The following is an 18,672-nucleotide window of genomic DNA, read 5'->3' on the forward strand; positions in this document are numbered from 1 at the left end:
AGCCCTTTTTGCCAACTTTCTACTTCAGTAAAAAAAAAATAGGAAAACAAGACAGTGGCAAAACCTCTGCATATTCAGAAATCTGCCAAATACTCGACAAGTTTTGACTTGACAAATCAAGAAAAAGAAGCTTCGACACATCCAAGGCCAGGAGAAAAACATTAAAAGCACTTAAGAAAAAATTACAAACCCAAGCAGAGGCAAAAAAAGGGTCTACTTATGATAAAGGAGGCTTTAAGGTGTTGAAAATGTTTATTGTTGTTTTTCGTAAAATGTGATTTTTCACCAAGTAGCCTACCAAATTTTAATCCCAAATATCTCTATCATTTATTTGCCAATCGCTTTCAAATTTTTAACAATATCAGACAGAGTAAACATGCAAAGCCTCTGGTCAAAGAATTTTGGAAATTTTGTCCATGATGCTGTCGGCACCCATTTGTTTCATGTCCGAGGATCAAAAATTTTTGAAAAAATGCAACAATTCGAATAACTTTTTATTTTTTCAAAATATCTTCATTTCCTTTTTCCTTCCATAGAGCTTCAGTCTTGATACTTATAAACATTCTGTTAAAATTTGATTCAAATCCAGTAAGTGGTATTAAAAATATTTGTGTTTAAAATTTGTGTATTTTTCACCACTTGGTGGCGGTTTGGGGAAAAACGGCCACATTTTCAAATTTTCTTTTGCTTTTTTTAAATTATTTCATCTTCAAGCATCATTTTAAAAACAAGAAATGGGTTGTATGTTGAGAAATCCGCATTTAAGTTTGTGCAGTAATGATGCAGTAACCCTCCTATTGTCCACTTCAAAACAGAGTCAGCAATCCCGTTGTTCTAGATATCCCTGTACAGTCGTAAGCTAGGTTACAACAGAAAGCTTTTTCAATTTTGAAATGGCAACACTAACCAAAGTCGATTGAAACTTCAAATCGATTTTTATTAGACGCATGAGGCCGCATGTGTCATATTAACAGTAGTTAAATGGTAGTAGGTAGTAACCACTAATTAGGCTACTTTGTGCGGTACCAGTTCAAAAAAAATGTCTCTACAATGTATAGTAAGTCAACTTAAATTCCAAAGTGATCTTGATCTTACTGACTTTCAAGATCAAGATCACACACAAAAAAAGTAATCTGAGATCAAGATCAAGATTACCAAAATAAAAGTGATCTTGAAGATCAAGATCACGCCCATCTCTGCTTGTAGGACAGGTAGTGCCAGGGGCGAGGGAAGTAGGGGTGCTCAAGGGGCTGCAGCCCCCCTAGAACAAATTCAGTCCCCCCCTGGAATTTTCAATAATTGCTTCAGTTTCCCCTACAAAATTCTGACAATTTAAGATAGGCCTACATAACATATTTTCAGAAGTTTTTTCGAACAATAATTGCTACGATGAATCAAGTTCCTGTTACGTGTGGTTGCGCGCTCATCATTTGCAATAAAGAGTCGTCAATCACAGGGAGCTATACCTCGCAGTAGCGGTATTAGCTACCCTCCCTACTAACACGGCGGTCCATCGTTTATTGGACATCTTTGTGCAATATTTACATTTCACACGTAGGCTAATTCTGAACATTACAATAATACATGATATTGCTTTGTCATGTCTGACCCACATGACAGAAGATAGTGCAATGAGAGGAGACGCACATGCAAACATATTCGTCTTGGTAAAACAAGCACGCACGATGGGGCTTTATTTTGCGATTACCTGCAGCGGTGAAGTTTTTCAGCCTGCAGAAGCCGTCGCAAGACAGCTCCAAAACAAGAAGATCTCTGCTTCTTCAGCTTTGGAACCCATCACTATTCTCCGCGAACGGATCAAAAATCTCAGAAAAGATGAATTCGTTTCCAAGCTTATGGAAGCAGCGAACGTCTTTCCGTCTGTCAATGACCTAAAGACGCCAAAGGATCCCCGAGTGAGCAAAACTCCAGCAAGATTTCGAAACACAGAGGAATCGGATACTTTGTCGTCTGCGAGAGAAGGAGCTTGGAAACGGCAATACATCGAAGCCCTTGATTTGGTTCAAGCTGAGCCTTATCGAAGATTCTACCAGGCGGATTTGCTTACAGCAGCGAACACAGAGAAGGCCTTTTTGAGCTGTGCAAACGGTGAGGAAAGATCTGATACTGATATCAGCTTACCCGATGCCATCGCCTAAAAACGGAACTTACTTTGCTCAGCGATGTTGTAAGTGGAAAAACGGCAAACTCCGTTCAAAAGGTTGCTGAGATATTATCGCAACTAAACCCTCAAACACTAGATCTTTTCAAAGAAACGCGAAAATTTGTGGAGCTCTGCCTTTGCCTCTCGGTTTCAGCTGCATGATCACCACGTTCTTTTTCTGCTCTAAGACGCCTGAAAACGTGGTTGAGAAGTTCAATGACACAAAAAAGACTTATGGTACTTTTCTTGCGTTGATGCATGTCCACCAAAACATTTTGGACACTGCCGATGTCAAAGAACTCATGACACAGTTCTTAGAGAAAACACCTGAGCGAAAATCAATCTTCGGTAGCGTGTGAGAGCACATTTTCACAAACTGTCGTTTTCATATCACGTTGTTCGTTTTCATTCTTCATTTGTTACAATTTACAATGTGTTTGTTTTGGTGCCGTTTTTTTTTATACAGGAGGTGACGGAATGCCCACTATCAGTTTAAAATGTTATCCCACATAAGGGGGTCTGGGGGGCTTCGCCCCCCAGAAGATGACAACACTACGGCAGCTTCAGCCCCCCCACCCCCTAGAGAAAAATAGTTCCCGCGCCACTGGGTAGCGCTGTAATTTTCTCGGTGACCTTTGTCTCCAAAAACAATAATTTTGATCAGAGTGTATATAGTTATACACCAATGAAAAAATACAAGTCAGGAAGTATGAAGCAATAGAGTTTTACAGAACAGAAATTGTAAGCGCTTAAAAATAAAAAAAACGTCAATTGACGGGCTTGGTCCTTCTAAGTTAGTGCTAAAGAGACTAAACACTCCGTCACTGAGCTGGTAGAAATAAGACAGATTATTAAAATTCAGTTTTTACAAATACTGAACCACCATAATAATTCAAGAAATTCTTCCTTTTGAATTTCGTTTGCTACTGCTCCTATGAAAATCTGAAGTTAATCCAAAAAAGTTAACAGTAGATATAAATAAATAGTATAGCTTTGGTAGAGAGGTACTTTTTAAGAACCATAGACAGACAATCGATAACAACTTAATAACATTGAATTGCATAATTCAAAATTAATACAGAAATGAAATGGATACATAATTTCAAACGTTTTCGGCAAACTTTCTGCCCTCTTCAGGAAAATATCTTAATTCATATAAACAAAACAATTATTCGTGAAATGTTAATAATAAATGACTGAAATTCAATAAAACTGCACTGACCTGCGTACAAGCAACAAATGACGAACAAACACAAAAGGTGGTAGCAATCTGTCATAATTATGCGGGAGTGTATTATTAGTATTTTATGTTATGTTGTCCGCTCACTATCTTGTCTCATGACCACATTTCCGCATAATTATGACAGATTGCTATCACCTTTTGTGTTTGTCAGTTGTTGCTTGTACGCAGGTCAGTGCAGTTTTATTGAATTTCAGTCATTTATTATTAACATTTCACGAATAATTGTTTTGTTTAGATGAATTAAGATATTTTCCTGAAGAGGGCAGAAAGTTTGCCGAAAACGTTTGAAATTATGTATCTATTTCATTTCTGTATTAATTTTGAATTATGCAATTCAATGTTATTAAGTTGTTATCGATTGTCTGTCTATAAATAAATAGCTAAGTTAATAGTAAAAAGTGTTTATCAATGTATTTTTTTTACCACAAATCAGGAAATGGATATAAAAAGCGGGAGTGTTAGTTAACTAACTATTAAGCAAAGAATCTTTTTTAATTTTTAGGCAAGCTGGGAATCAACCGATGCAAGCAGTCTAAATCAGGCAGCACGAGACACAGACTGGGAATCATTTGCTGCTACTTTGGGAACAAAAGAGCTTGCCCGCCTTGATGCAAACCGCATTAAATATAGAGTTCCTTTACCAGGCGCAAGGTAGCAGATTTTATGTTAGCTTGTGTTGATATTGAGATGTTACATATTTATTAACCTTTTGCGATCCAAGTACATCCCTGGGATGCAAAATAAAATTATGTAATAGACTACGGTCCAACGTCACCCCTGGGATGATGTCTACATATTGCTGCTCAACAAAATCCAAGCATCTCCGTAGGCTGCTTTTGGAAGTTTTGAAAAAAAAAATTGGACCTGTACGAACCAAAACCGGAAAAAAATTTGGACCTCAAAAGGTTAATAAGCTAAAGTTCTTATAATAAAATAATACTTACTTAAAAATTAAAAAGTAGAAAAGTTTAAATAAGACCAAAAAAGTTGTTCTGTGTTTGGGTATATTCACAGTAGTTGCGGCTACCATGCTGCCAAAGTGGCTAGATTCTAAATAGAAATATACTTTATGCCAAATAATATTAAAAAATATACTAAACCTAAAAACAAGTGGTTTTAAATTTTGAAAGTTCAAATTTGATGACCTATGAATCAAACACAAATTGCTCAAGATTTGGCTGCAGTATTTTATATAATTGTGATTCCCAATTATTGTAGTACAATTGTGTTGAGATTCTTAGTTAGTTAATATAATGATATATTGCTATAAGAACATTGAGGAAAGTTTTTTAGCAAAAAAACAAAACAACCGGAGGCTGTGTTTGTTGACCTAATAGCAGCAAAAAGTAACTGCGCAAAAAGCTAACATCTCGAGTCGCCTTACTGAGACGTTTGGCAGGCACAACTTGGGGTGTATGTGCTGACACCTTGTTCACTGCAACTCTGGCTTTGGTCCACTCCGCTGCTGAATACTGCGCCCCTGCCTGGTATTGCAGTGCCCACACCCGCCTCATCGACTGGCCAATCAACGATGCATAGCGTACTGAGACTGGTTGCCTGCTCCCTACTCCAACAGAGTACTTACTCATCCTTGCAGGCATTCAACCTGCTGAGCTTCGCCAAAAGGAGCCATTATACACCTGGCTAGCCGGGCAGAAGATCCTAACCACTTGCTCCACACAAAACTCAGCGTCTCACCTCAGGAATCTTCCTCGCGATTAAAGTCAAGACACCCCTTTGCACCAGCTGCCCTTGAATTATTACAACCATTTAGTGATCATACCACCAGTGCAGCACATTATATGGAAAACACTTGGAACACAGCATGGTGTACCAGCGATACCAAACTCCGTGGTTTTACTGCATACCTCACCCGGTGGCGCGCCCATCTGATATGGACCTGCCTCGGCCGACTTGAGTCAAGCTCAGCAACAACAGCTACACTCACCTGACTTTCCATCACCTGCCTTGAAATCTGAACAATCCTGTCTCACACTAAAGAAAAAGAAGACCAAACAATTTACAAAGTACCAAACCATGCAACATGTTTCACAGGGGTTTGTGTGACTCACCAGTCTGCGCTGGTGGCGAACCTCAAACAGCACTGCACATTGTATATCATTTAATTATTGTGCAATTTTCCGACCTACAAGACATGTAGACCTAATAGATCCCAACACTGAAACAGCGCACTGGTTGCAGAAGCTAAGAGATGACGCCAGAATTGCTGTCTTATAAGCAAGAAAAAGAATTTACAAAATACATTGATTGAACAGATTTATTAAGTCATAGCTTCACCTTTGCTCAAAATGAAAGTTTAAAGCAGCACGGTAAATACGTTATTGCTGAAACACAAAAGTATTATCTGTGGGCCTCCTGAGATGGTGGACTCGGTAGATGGCCCCCTTTGGTATCGCCGTGACACAGCACTGTCTGTGATGCCCTACCTCCCTCACACCGGTACTGCATGATTCAAAAAAAAATTCAAACAAACCATATGAAAATATTTTCTTCAAATAATAATAAAACTTTTACTGAAACATCAAAATTATTGGGAGGAACACCCTCTCGTGCCTCTTAGACGTTACGCTACAGCTTTTTTCATAAATCATGTGGCTTACCAACTGGCATATTCAGAATGTTTTATTTAGAAATATTTAATAAGTTCTTGATATAAAATAGTGCCATAAGTACAAGAAAAGATTCATCATGTTGTGGTACCGTACACCTTTATTCTATTTAGCATTCAAGGTGAAAATCTCCTTATTGCTTGCGAGTTTCCTGGAATGACAGTTCGATATAAAAAAACAAACGAAGAAATATGGAGAGAAACCGAGTGCCCAGGATCACTTCCTTATGTTCTTGGAGAAAAGTATGAGTTGCAGACAGTGTCGGTGGGATCCACGGAACGTCGGTTCAGTCGGTCTATTTTTGCCATCCAAACTTCAGGATCTAAAGCTGCAGTCGCTCACGCCTCTTTCTTTTTCATCGGTGTCATTATTGCTCTTTACAATTGTTTTTAGACGTACCAAAGCCTCAGATTCTTGACTTAAACATTTAAATGAACATTGTTTTGTACGACGTATCATAATTTTATTCTCAATCGACTTAGCGTTTCTTGTAAATAGAAAACCCATACTATGACATGGCAATCTGCCAAGCTTAACCCGTTAAGTGCACAATTACTGTTTAGCTACTCGTGTTAGTGTGCGCATTTAACTTGACAATTTCCAGTATTTTTCTATTTCATCGCATTATTACTTTCTAGAGTGTTATGGAGCCCCCAGGGCAGCAAGTTTTCTTTTAATTCTCTTTGCAGTTTTTGTTTCCTTTTGTGGTTTTGACTATTCCGAAGAATTGAGCTATCGTTTTCTGATGTGGGCTATTCGAATTAAAATTGCATTAATTTTGCCAGACTGCAATTTTCATTGGAAACAATATTCCTCAGTTCTTCAAACGGTAGCCACTTTAACAAGTCGAAATTCTGCCACTGAAATTGACTAGAATGAAACCGCCAACCAATCATAAGCTACGGTTTAAGTGACGTAAAAAATGGCGAAAAGAAGATGATAGAAAGCAAATTAAGTGACGGATTTTTTGTCAGCTGGTTGGCTTAGGGGTTAGGGTTAGGACTAGAAAGTAGTCATTTCATTGACGAGGGTTCGATTCCCATCACTGCTATTGCTCTTTTTCTTCTGTAATTATCAAATAAAGTTCAAAACAAGCATTAACTTTCTAGATGAGTGCTAGAAGGGTCACAATTGGACGATAGCCTCTCATAACATGTTCTGATTGGTTGGCGGTTGCATTGTAGTCATTCGCAGTGGCAGAATTCTGACTTGTTAAAGTGGCTACCTCTTCAAACGCTGTAATAGCACAGTCTCTATATTATTACTAGTCTGGAAGGCTAACGAAAAAGGCAGTGTCATCGCTCGTGAAACAGCGCCCTTAAGTGGTGGCAGAGTATATTATGAAAGCAAAGCGCCAGGTATTTCCTCAACCATAAATTAAGGGTAACTTACTGTTTGTGAGATACTGTTCTGTTGTTACACTGCAAATGGCTATAGCCAGATTAGGACAAATAAAAAATTATCAAAATTGTAACCCCACGAAACTGCAATTTCAATTGAATTGAGATGCTGTTTGATAAAAAAAATAAACTCAACCTATTTGATCTAAACCTAATAGTAATAATAAGTTTACTTTTTCATTTCGATAATTCTTATTTTGCACATGCTTTAAGGTGTTGCGACCGTGCCATATTTTAAACTGATTGTCCTGCTTTGGTATCATCCACGCTATAACGTCCACGTTTTGTCGCATCTACCTTTTTCATAGTGTTCATTGAACACCTTGAATATACGCCGCTGAGTCCCTTCCAGACAAAGACAAAAAGGAGGAAGTGAAATTAAATGCGACATGAAAAGCTACGGTATTGAAATCGAGTATTGTAGCGTTGCGCTTAAGTAATTCTCCCGAGATCTCTCTAGAAGCAAAGCATCCGATTGTTTTGCCTTCGAAACACCCTTTCACTAGGCTTGTTGTACTGTCGCATCATAATGGAAATGCGCACTGTGGAGTACAGCACACTTTGTTGTCCACGCGACAAAAGTTTTGGATCGCTAATGGTAATGCCTCCGTGAAGAGGTATCTTAATGACTGTGGTGTATGCGCGATTGAGAAAGCGCGACCTATAAGGCAGCTCATGTCTGATTTACCTTTGTCTCGCACAACTGCGCATAGGAAACTCTTTTTTGATTGCGGCTTAGACTATCTTGGACCATTGACCTTTGTTGAAGGTAGGAGTCACAAAAAAGCTTGGGGACTCTTGTTCACATGTATGGCATCTCGCGCTATCCATGTTGAGCTGGTTACGTCATTGTCGCTGAGTGATTTTTTACTTGCCTTTACTAGGTTTACAGATTTACGTGGGCAGGTTAATGCTATCTATTACGATAATGGAAGCACCTTTCAGGCAGCATCTAAGAAGTTACCCGAGTTGATAGAATCAGCTGAATTTCACAACGCCCTGAGACAGAGAGAGATAAACTGGGGATTTATACCTCCGTATGCTCCGGCGCAAGGTGGCGCCTGGGAGGCAATGGTAAAACAATTTAAAATTGCATTTTTTCACATTTTGGACTCTTCAATACGTAAGCCCAATTTTATTGAACTGCTTACGTACACAGGCAGTGCCGTTCGGATCGTGAACGAACGCCCTTTGGTACCTTTGAGTGACGGCCCTAGGGATTTAACTGTCATCACCCCTGCCTCACTTTTGACCCCATACTTAGACCCATACTGCGCTGTTGGGAAACCACATAATCGTGACCAATTAAGAAGGGATTATCGGTTCAATTTGTCACTTTCTCAGCAGTTTTGGAGTAAATGGATCGATTTTTACTTGCCAGGTCTTCAGAGCCGGAAAAATGGCTAAAAATGGCCGAGAATTTGGAGCCTGGTCAACTTGTAGTGGTGGGTTCTCTCCAAGACATTGGTAAACGTGGGAAGTATCAACTTGGGAGGGTGCATGAGGTAGTTCCACAAATTAGGAAAGGGAAGCCTGTGGTTCGTAGAGCTAAAGTTGCCGTCTGCAACTATGATGAGAGTACGGGGAAAGTGAAAGTAGACTACGTGTTGAGGGATATTTCGTGCCTCGCCCCCGTAAAGAACGCTTAAGTGTTAGGGTTTGAGCCTGGTTTTGTCTGCGGTGGCCGACACTTGTCTGAGCCCAGAACAGTCGGTTATTATCGCAACCATTGTATATAGCGTCATTTTAGCGTGTACCTATGGTACCAATTTCATGTATCGTCGTGTATTATTCTTATTGCTGTTCATTCTTTGCATACCCTTTGTATTTGCTTATTAACTTAAACGTGAGTGATTCAAACAATTTGTGTATCGTGTGTTTTTATTCATTGGCTCAAAATTGTCCTTAAATTCTTTTTTAGTTATGCCATGTTAGACTGTCATAACTAGGGGCCGCTATGTTACAGACAATTTTTATATCAAACGTCATATAAAACCGTTCAGGTCTACTGAATCTTGGCGTCTGACGTAATGGACTATTTCTAAAAAAATTAGCAGATTGCACTATCGCTTGCAAGACCTGTGAAACATTGCAGCTGCAGCATAACATTACATCATCGTTAAATCTTTAATTACCTGAACAAGTGTAAGCCAAACTCGAGCAGGTGTGAGCTAGACTTGAGCAGGTGTGGGCCAAGCTTGAACAGGTGCTTGAATAACTTATCATTGCTTATCATTATTACGTCACATAGCTGCTTACGTGAGTTTGAGATATTGAAAATTATTTTTGTCATTCGTAAAATTGTTACTTGAGAGTTGGTCGCATATTTAACTGTTTTGCTTAGTGCTTGCCAGCTGGACCAAATTTCCGTCTTTTATCTAAGTAGTTTGTATCGCAGTGACAAATTTTTAGTGGCGTACGGTGTTGCGTCCCAATTTCGACAGCTTTGAGGCTATTTTTACAGAAATACAATTCTTGAATAGACGTTTCCAGAAGAGTGTTTCTTTCGGTGATTGCATACAGACGAACGGATCTGGGAATCTTATGTTACAATTTTCCCACAAAGAGATTATGGTTTACCGCTGTGACCACCTACATAAGTAACAACAATAAAAAATATTCAATTAGCACATGTAGCAAATCTTTCAGAAATTTGGAGCGTTAGTTGCAAATTGCCGATACTTAATTGTAAATTCAATTCAATTTTTTTTTCTTTGTCGGTAAACAACAGCAATGATAAAGTTACCAACAGTTTACGGGAATAAAACCAACAAAAGGAAACGGCGGCAAAACCAAAGAAGTTTAAAACGTGCATGCGATGTAAATTTAAAGGATACGTCGATGAAAGTAAATTTAAGCACGACCACCAAACCTAACAGTAATAGATGAATTAGTTGAAGGAATCAGTTGCATCTACATACCTAAAGCAACTGGAGGTCTGGCAGTTGATGAAGCCATGCGGGGACAACTGAACCTTACAACCAATACAAAAAAAGAAAAATCAAAAACACGTGCATTTAAGAATAAACGTACGGTGAGCTTATTATACAAAAAAAACTATGTAGGCCTACACTGTACAGTGTTTCGTTTTTAAATAAAATGAAGTGTTCGCAGCAACGACAGTGGTGCAGTTTTAAAATAGGAATCGATATCTGATGTGTTCAGGAATATACATTAAGGTAATTATTGTTTGAACATGACATAAAGTGATGATCATAAATGATGAAAAATGTAGTGAAGAAGATACAGTATGAAAATGGTCTTGATGGCATGCGGGTAAGTTCGGTATCGGAGAGGGATGGAGTTTCTTGGCGTTTTTCAAATGAATTTCCAACCAAACTGCTGGAGAGTGATGCAGCTTCATTGTTGAAGTACCGTGCTCTTGACAAACAAATCTACACAACAAAGTAACAGAGAGTCAAAAGGTTCTTTGAACAAGTACAATATACGTAGTTCGGCTAATTAAGGGCGTATTGCGTTGGTAACATATTAAATCGTTGTAACATATTAGCATCTAATAGCAGCCTATTGAAACTGAATAATTTTAGGCGGTGGTGGCAGACGCACGACAGTGACTGCTGAAATACGCTAAGCAGATACTTGGTGTCAAACAGTAGTAGCCTACTTGAAAGATTAAATATACAAAAGTTGACGCATGCTAATCAGCTTGAATTTCAGTTCGCAGATGGGTTTTCAGTTTTCTGCAGAATAACGAAAATGTTTCGATTTCAGTAATGTTTTTGGGGAGATCGTTCCAGACTTTAACTCCACTGAATTGGATGGATTGTTGGGTTAACTTTTTGGAGTAATAGGGAAGAAAAGATCGATTGCTGTTTCTGGTTGATATGTGATGCAAGTTGCTGTTAAGTTGAAATAGTGAGTTAAAGTTTTTTGGCAGTTGATTATGTTTCAGTTTAAACATGAATTTGCCAGTTTCAATAGTAAAAAGGTTATCAATTGTGAAAAAACTGTCAACATTGTAGGCTATTGTGGTTCATGCTTAGTGATCATTTTTATAAATTTGTTGCAAATTTTTTGCAGTTTATTTACAATGGTAACATGACCAATGCTTCCAAGCACTAATGCAATATCTTAGATTGCTTTCAATGAGTGAATGATAGAGAGAAATCAAGTTTGTGGTGTTTAAGTAAGGTTTAATCTTGCAGATTATTCCGAAATTTTGTCGCACTTTTTGCAGCAAGTGAATCATAATATGAGATTTCCATGACAAATTTTCATTCAGTAAAATGCCTAGAAAACTAACAGTGTTAAGACGTTCAATGGGTTGATTATAAACAGATAATGTATGGGTGAAGTTAAAAGACTTTGTATTATTATTATTGCTAAATAAAATGTGCTTAGTTTTATTTACATTTAACGACAGCCTATTTGCTGCCAGCCAGTTGGTTACCTTTAACATTTCCATATTGGCAAGTCTATAAAGCTCGCTAATATTGTTACCACATAAAAACAAGTTGGAGTCATCAGCAAACATTACAGATTCAGAGTGTTGTAAGCTGTTACAGAAATCATTTATATATATCAAAAACAGTAAAGGTCCTAGTATTGAACCCTGCGGGACTCCGAAACATACTTTGCGCGTTTAGTAGACATTGATTGAAATATTTCTACTACTTGAAATCGGTTTAGTAGGTAACTGCTGAACCAGCCATGGGCTGCACCCCTGATACCGTAATAGTAAAGCTTGTTTAACAAAATTTGGTGATCAATAGTGTCAAATGCTTTGGACAGGTCTAAAAATATACCAAGCGTGGCTTCTTTTTTTTCAAATGCATTTGAAATTTTACTAACAAGATGCAAAACTGCGAGGTTAGTTGAATGAGTTTCTCTAAACCCAAATTGATGGGGGTAAAAAAAAGTTATGGTTTTCAAGAAAATTATACACTCTGTTGTACATTATTTTTTCAAGTATTTTAGAAAAGGAAGATAAAAGACTGATGGGGCGGTAATTACTACAGTCTTCAGTTTTGCCTTTTTTAAATATGGGTATTATTTTATATGTTTTAAATGCGGTTATAAATTCGCCGTTAGTTAAGGATAAATTGAAGATGTGTGTCAGTGCTATGATTATGTTTTGTGGTGCAACTTTTAATATCTTTGTTGGTATTTCATCTATTCCGCAACTAAGTTTGGATTGAAAAGAAGAAAGAATTTGACTTCCTCAGCAGAAGTGGGGCGCAAAAAATGGATTGGCTGGTAGGATTTGAAAGATAATCTGAAAATTTGGTACTTGTATTAGGAAGTTTATCCACCAGATTTGATGCTATTGAAGAAAAATATTCATTGAAGTAGTTAACCTTTTCATTATTTTGTATAAGTACTTCGTCACCTCTAACAAGATGGGACTGTTCATTGCATCTGGTTTTACCTAATAATTGATTTAAATTGTTCCAGGTTTTTTTCAGGTTATTTTTGTGCTTTAACAGTAAAATGTTAAAATAGTTTTGTTTTTTGAGCTTTAGTGACCTGGTAGTTGTAATTAGATTTGTTTTTTTCAGAGGATTTTCTAAGGTATTTTTTGTATGCCAGTTGTTTCTTTCTGTGAAGATCACTGAGTTCATGATCATACCAGCATTTTGTAGTTACATTTCTTACAGATTTCACTGGAAAACTATTTTTAAATACTTCAATGTAATTGTTGAAAAGCATGTTATGAGCTACATCAGTGTTGGTTTCATTCATGATGTCATTAATTCTGAGCTCAGATAATTTTTCAACAAAATGACATGTGTTTAAGTTGCTGAAGCATCTTTTCTCTTTGATTAATAAAACTTCTTCTATGGTACCTAATTAAGAGCATTGCATTAAAGGCAGATGGTCAGCGACGCAATCAACAATTATACCAGCATTTGTTTTGGCATTATAGACATTTGTCCATATGTGATTAATAGCTGTGGTACTGCATGAAGTAATTGTAGTTGGTTTAGTTATCAATGGATGGAAGCTGTGTTCGAACATTGCATCAACATAGTTACTGGTGTGACAATTATCATGATCCAATAGATTGTAATTAAAATCTCCCATTATAAAACATTGTGCATTTGATTTTGATATTGTTTTATTGTAAGAAATCACTCGCTAAAACGCAACCAACATTCTAGACCAGTGTAATCATTATGATTTTACAAACAAAACTATTTTCGTTTCTAGCACTAGTTACAACGTTCATCTGATGAAAGTAAAAGCAACAACAAACAGATTGATTTATTGCTTCATTGACGTTTCGCGCACCATAACAATGCGCATCCTCATAGCGAATAACATACAAAATAAATTTTACAAAGTTATATATTTTATCGATGTCATGTTCAAGTTCTTTTTTTGTACTACACAACAAACAAGTAGATTAAACTGTCCACCAGTTATGAACACTCTACCAGACTATAATGAAACTATTAGGGCTACTAGGATGATACAAAAACAACAATTTTTCTCTTTCTTTCTTAGGTTTGGTGGCTGTGCATTTTTAAGATAGTGTTTTTTAAACCAGGGCATCCCAAACATTTTTGCTCGCGACCTCTTTTAATCTCCTAAAATGTTTCGCGGCCCCTTACGATTAAAACGACGAACAGTGCGAAATATACATTTGTGATATTTATTGAAAAGCTTAAATCTAACGAAAACCAAAAACCCTTTACCGTTCTCAGTTCAGTTTGTTTTTATTTATTTCTGACCACAACAACGAAGCCTATGGGCAGTGGACAGCCTACTGGAAACAAAACAAAAAAGCAAACACATTTATTCAGTGTGAGGGGTGTGACTGTTTTCTGCCACAAAGCAAATCTAGCCGTGGCTCAGTGTTTGTTAATGCAGGCAGTGCCGGTCTAAGCTGTGCAAACCGTGCTATCACACCGGGCCCGAAAATTAGGGGGCCCGCAATTTACTACTAGGATGGGGTCCGCAAAGTATATTTATTGGGGCCGAAATACCCTAAGACCGGCACTGATGCACGTCTCAAGGCGGTTTTAATTTTGTTTAGGCTGGAACGGTAGGGGAAGTGAGAACATTTCAGATAAATAATTTTGAACTATTTGTCTCCAGATGTTCAATTTTTGAATGAACGCATTAAATTTATGTTACAATGCAAAATATTGATGTCTTTTGTCAGGAGGGACAAATTAAATTCAGTTTTTCAAGCAAATCTGACATTTGGCATAATTCCAAAAGCTAGATGTCATTGGATAAATGATGGACCAAGACTGAATCTATTCTGTAGGAAAAATCACGATTTCGGTTTTCAACATTTATTGGCTTTGACCATTAAAAGCCACCTCACTTCACGATGCAGTAAAAGAATTTTAAATCGGATTCCATTTCACCTCTTAAATTTTCAAAAATACGGGCAGCCTATTGAGTGCGTGACTCTTAAAGTGCAACTGCACGATCCAATTAACATTGGCTAGAATTCATTGCCAAGACATCCGGTACGTGTTGAAAAACTTACTTCCTTACAATTGAGGCCCACAGCCAAGAAACCGACCTTTTTCCCACGCTTTCTAGCGCTTCTCTCTCACGCTACCTGGAAGTGACAAACTCGTCTACGCCACCTAGCGATATGACGTCACTTGTAGTCGAACTTAGTGGAGACTAAACTAGACGCGATAGGGAAATGCGCAAATTTACAAGGTATCTATAATGAAGACGCATCTTTCAGCCAGCATATTATACAAATTTAGTTGTTGATGCCTGTGTGCCAGGAGTGGTTTGCGATGCCCATCGCCGAAGGCTAGTTTCGTAGATTGGAACCGGCAAACTTGGTTGTATCGAAAAGATTTTGTATTGTACAATAACGCTTCAACAATCATTGGGGCTGTTTTTTAAATCCAGCATAATCCTCATCGTCGCTAGGGTATTTTCTGCGAATAAAAGAGACAATGCAAGATGGCAGCACGACTCTTTTCGACTTGACCAGAACTTCTCCATCCAACAGCCACTCCAGCACGTGCCTATAAGCGACCAGCCTGAATTGCCTGAGTTGTTAATTCTAATTTAGAGGTAAAAGGTGTCAAATGTCAAAGTAAGTAAGCAACACAGTAAGCCTATTGTTTTGCAAGATGGTGATCTGTTTTAATTAGACTATAGCAGTGGTACCGGTTACATAACTTCTTAATCGTTCTGAGCAGATGGCACATTCTATGTTCATAAAATTTAAAACAAGTAGGCCTAAAAACGTGAAATAGGATATTATGCGCTATGCAGTCTATAGCTTCTATTGTGTAACTACAAACCTACAAACCTTCTGTATTGTCTATTTGAATAAGTTTCAGGGAATGCTGGAGTAGCAAACATTGTATAGGTTCCTATATTTTTACTGATAATATCATATTAAAAAAAAAATAAAAAATAAAATATTGAACTGCAACATGACTACTGAGGACAAGGCAAAGATTGATGAGCTACTGAAAGGAATGGCAGAGATTATAAAAAGTCAAAAAAGGTATGAGCAAAAGTATGATAATGTTTAAACCACTGCTGCACCCCCTGCTGTTGTTGTGTCTTCATCTTTTACAGATGGACTTCACCAGGCCCAACACTCGGAGCTGACGGAGCTATCTAAACAAGTTTATGCTCTTCAAGAACAAGTTTGGGAACTCCAGCACTCTGTATACAGGACAGAGCGCAAGCTGGATGACTTAGAGCAGTATGGGCGAAGCAATTGCCTCATACTTCATGGATGTACTGACAGCCCAAACAAGGGAAGTAATGTTGATTACTCGAAATATGTGGTAAATAAAATTAATCAAGTAGTTAAACCAACTAACTGCCTTACTATGAGTGACATAGATGCATGCCACCCCTTGCCATCTAAAAAACTAAACAAACCAATAATTATTAAATTTGTTAAAAGGATGACAAGGGATGAAATTTTTTATTCAAAAAGCAAGTTAAAAACTGATGATGGTCCTAAACTATCGATCACAGAGTCCTTGACCAAATGGCGTCTGTCATTACTTCGTCAAGCGAGAGATACTTTTGGTTTCAAGGACGTCTGGACATCCAAAGGAACAGTGTGGTGCTTCTGGAATAACAAAAGGCAAGTGATAGATGATTTTTCAGATATTTCAAAAATTTTCAACCATAAGGCATCTTAATCTAATTTGTTAGGCTGTAACATTATGCAGTTTTCAATTATCATTTTGAAGCTAAACTAACCATATCACATGATACATTATTACCAATGACAGTAAAACCAAACTCAGGAACCCTTTTACTTTATCCATTCTCTTAAACCTTAGCTTAGCTTTTAACCAACCCTATTTTATACATACCTTTTTGTTTTTCAATTCTACGTTTATATAATACATGTCATTAAAGCCAAAATGTAACTATTGCATAAAAACAATCAGAAAAAATCAAAAATTTGTTAAACGTGTAACTTGTCCCATTGAAGTTCATGTCAAATGTTATAAAAAAAGTGCAAATTATCATGACACACAAAATTGGACATGTACCATGTGCAGTGACTGGATTCTTCCTTTTGTCCACCTATCCAATACTGAATTAATTACACTGGTTGGAAGCCACAGTGTATCAAATCTTACCTTCAAGCCTGACTATCTAAATGTTATGTTTGCTAGCACATCTTACACAAACAACAATGACATAGATGACCTTTTTATGCCTAATATATCTGAAACGTATGTAGACTCAACAACTGTCAATAAACTAAAAATGGACTGCTCACTAGGGCCAGTCTTCTCTTCATTATGTATCAATGCTCGGTCCATTGTTAATGTAAAAAATTTTACCAAACTTGAGGCCCTGCTGATGTCTATAAATATTAGTCTTGATTTAATTTCTGTAGCTGAAACATGGATTCAGCCTAATTCAAAAAGTCCTTACTTAAACCTACCGGGCTATACATTCATATCAAATGCTCGAATAAACAGTCGCGGTGGAGGAGTAGGAATATACTTAAAAAGTGATATTATGTATACCAAGCGTGATGACCTAACCATTATGAAAGAACAAGTATTTGAGTCTATTTTTATTGATATTTTTGTTGGTGGTAAACAAGTGACCTGTGGTAGCATTTATCGAGCACCTGCATTGGATGCTAAGTCAAATTTGGAATTTCTTGATCTGCTTAGTGAGTGCATTAATAACATAGGTACGTCAAAACAATGCTACATAATGGGAGATTTTAATTATAATTTATTGGACTATAAAAACATCAATGTAGGCAATTTTACAGACTTGATGTTCTCAAATTCTTTTTACCCACTAATTAATAAACCTACTAGAATAACTGACACCAGTGCAACGGTCTTAGATCAAATTTGGTCCAATGTGCAAACAGGTAATGAAAGTCGGTGTGGAATTCTAATTAATGCAATCTCAGACCACTTCCCAGTTATGCATTGTACAAATATTGGAAAACCCTCAATTACATGTCATCAATATACCAGATCATTTAATCTCTCAAACATACAAAATTTCTCAAATCCTCTGGAAAATATGGACATCACATGTTGCTTAAATCAAACTGATGCTGATGAAGCTTATGAGTCATTCATAGGAGAATATACTAGTCAATTTAATAAGCATTTTCCTTTGCAAAAAACACCTTTAAAAAAGAATAATTCTTGGTTTGATAGAGAACTACTACATCTATTACGAAGAAAAGAGCGTTTGTTTAAAAAGTACATAGCAAATAAAACTATTCACTCCAAAAAGAACTACACCTCTGCAAGAAACTTATACTTCCATACAGTTCAAAAAAAAAAAGAAGGAATTTTATAAATTTAAATTTGAAAAGCAAAAGTTTAATATGAAAGCTACTTGGCAAACAATCAACAATCTATTAGGTAAATCCCAGTCTAAGACTAACCATAGCATCAAAATAAATGATAGTACAGTCATTGACAGATTAACTATTGCAAATCACTTCAATGATCACTTTTCCTGTGCTGCCCATTCCCTTACAAAAAAAATTCCCAAATCAAATACAATATTTCAACATATCTTGATTCTCCATGCTCTGAGACAATTTATATTTATCAAACTACTTTGAATGAAATTAACAATATTATTCATGCTATGCCAGCAAAAACTAGCAGTGGCATCGATGAAATACCATCCATAGTTGTAAAGTCAACCCCAAACAATATACTGCATGCTTTAACCCATATATTTAACTTATCTTTAACGAGTGGAAAATTTATAAATTCATTTAAGTTGGGGAAGGTGATACCTATCTTTTAAAAGGGTAGC

The 18,672-nt window shown here is 37.1% G+C and overlaps 1 protein-coding gene across 2 annotated transcripts in view; it reads left to right on the top strand.

Annotated features, from left to right (window-relative positions):
• Positions 1–6,818, top strand: part of LOC145770158 (beta-hexosaminidase-like) — a 98,199-nt gene extending 91,381 nt beyond the window's left edge. The window contains exons 17-18 of one of the 2 annotated variants that reach the window (XM_082581747.1): positions 3,910–4,058; positions 6,151–6,818. In XM_082581747.1, the coding sequence (XP_082437873.1) occupies positions 3,910–4,058; positions 6,151–6,430 (429 nt within the window). In that variant the 3' untranslated portion in view covers positions 6,431–6,818. The remainder of the gene's footprint in view (positions 1–3,909; positions 4,059–6,150) is intronic. The other variant, XM_082581754.1, reaches the window with a different exon arrangement.
• The last annotated feature ends 11,854 nt before the right edge of the window (positions 6,819–18,672 follow it).

Source organism: Aplidium turbinatum, chromosome 1 (genome assembly GCF_918807975.1).
Source record: "Aplidium turbinatum chromosome 1, kaAplTurb1.1, whole genome shotgun sequence".
Taxonomy (NCBI): domain Eukaryota; kingdom Metazoa; phylum Chordata; class Ascidiacea; order Aplousobranchia; family Polyclinidae; genus Aplidium; species Aplidium turbinatum.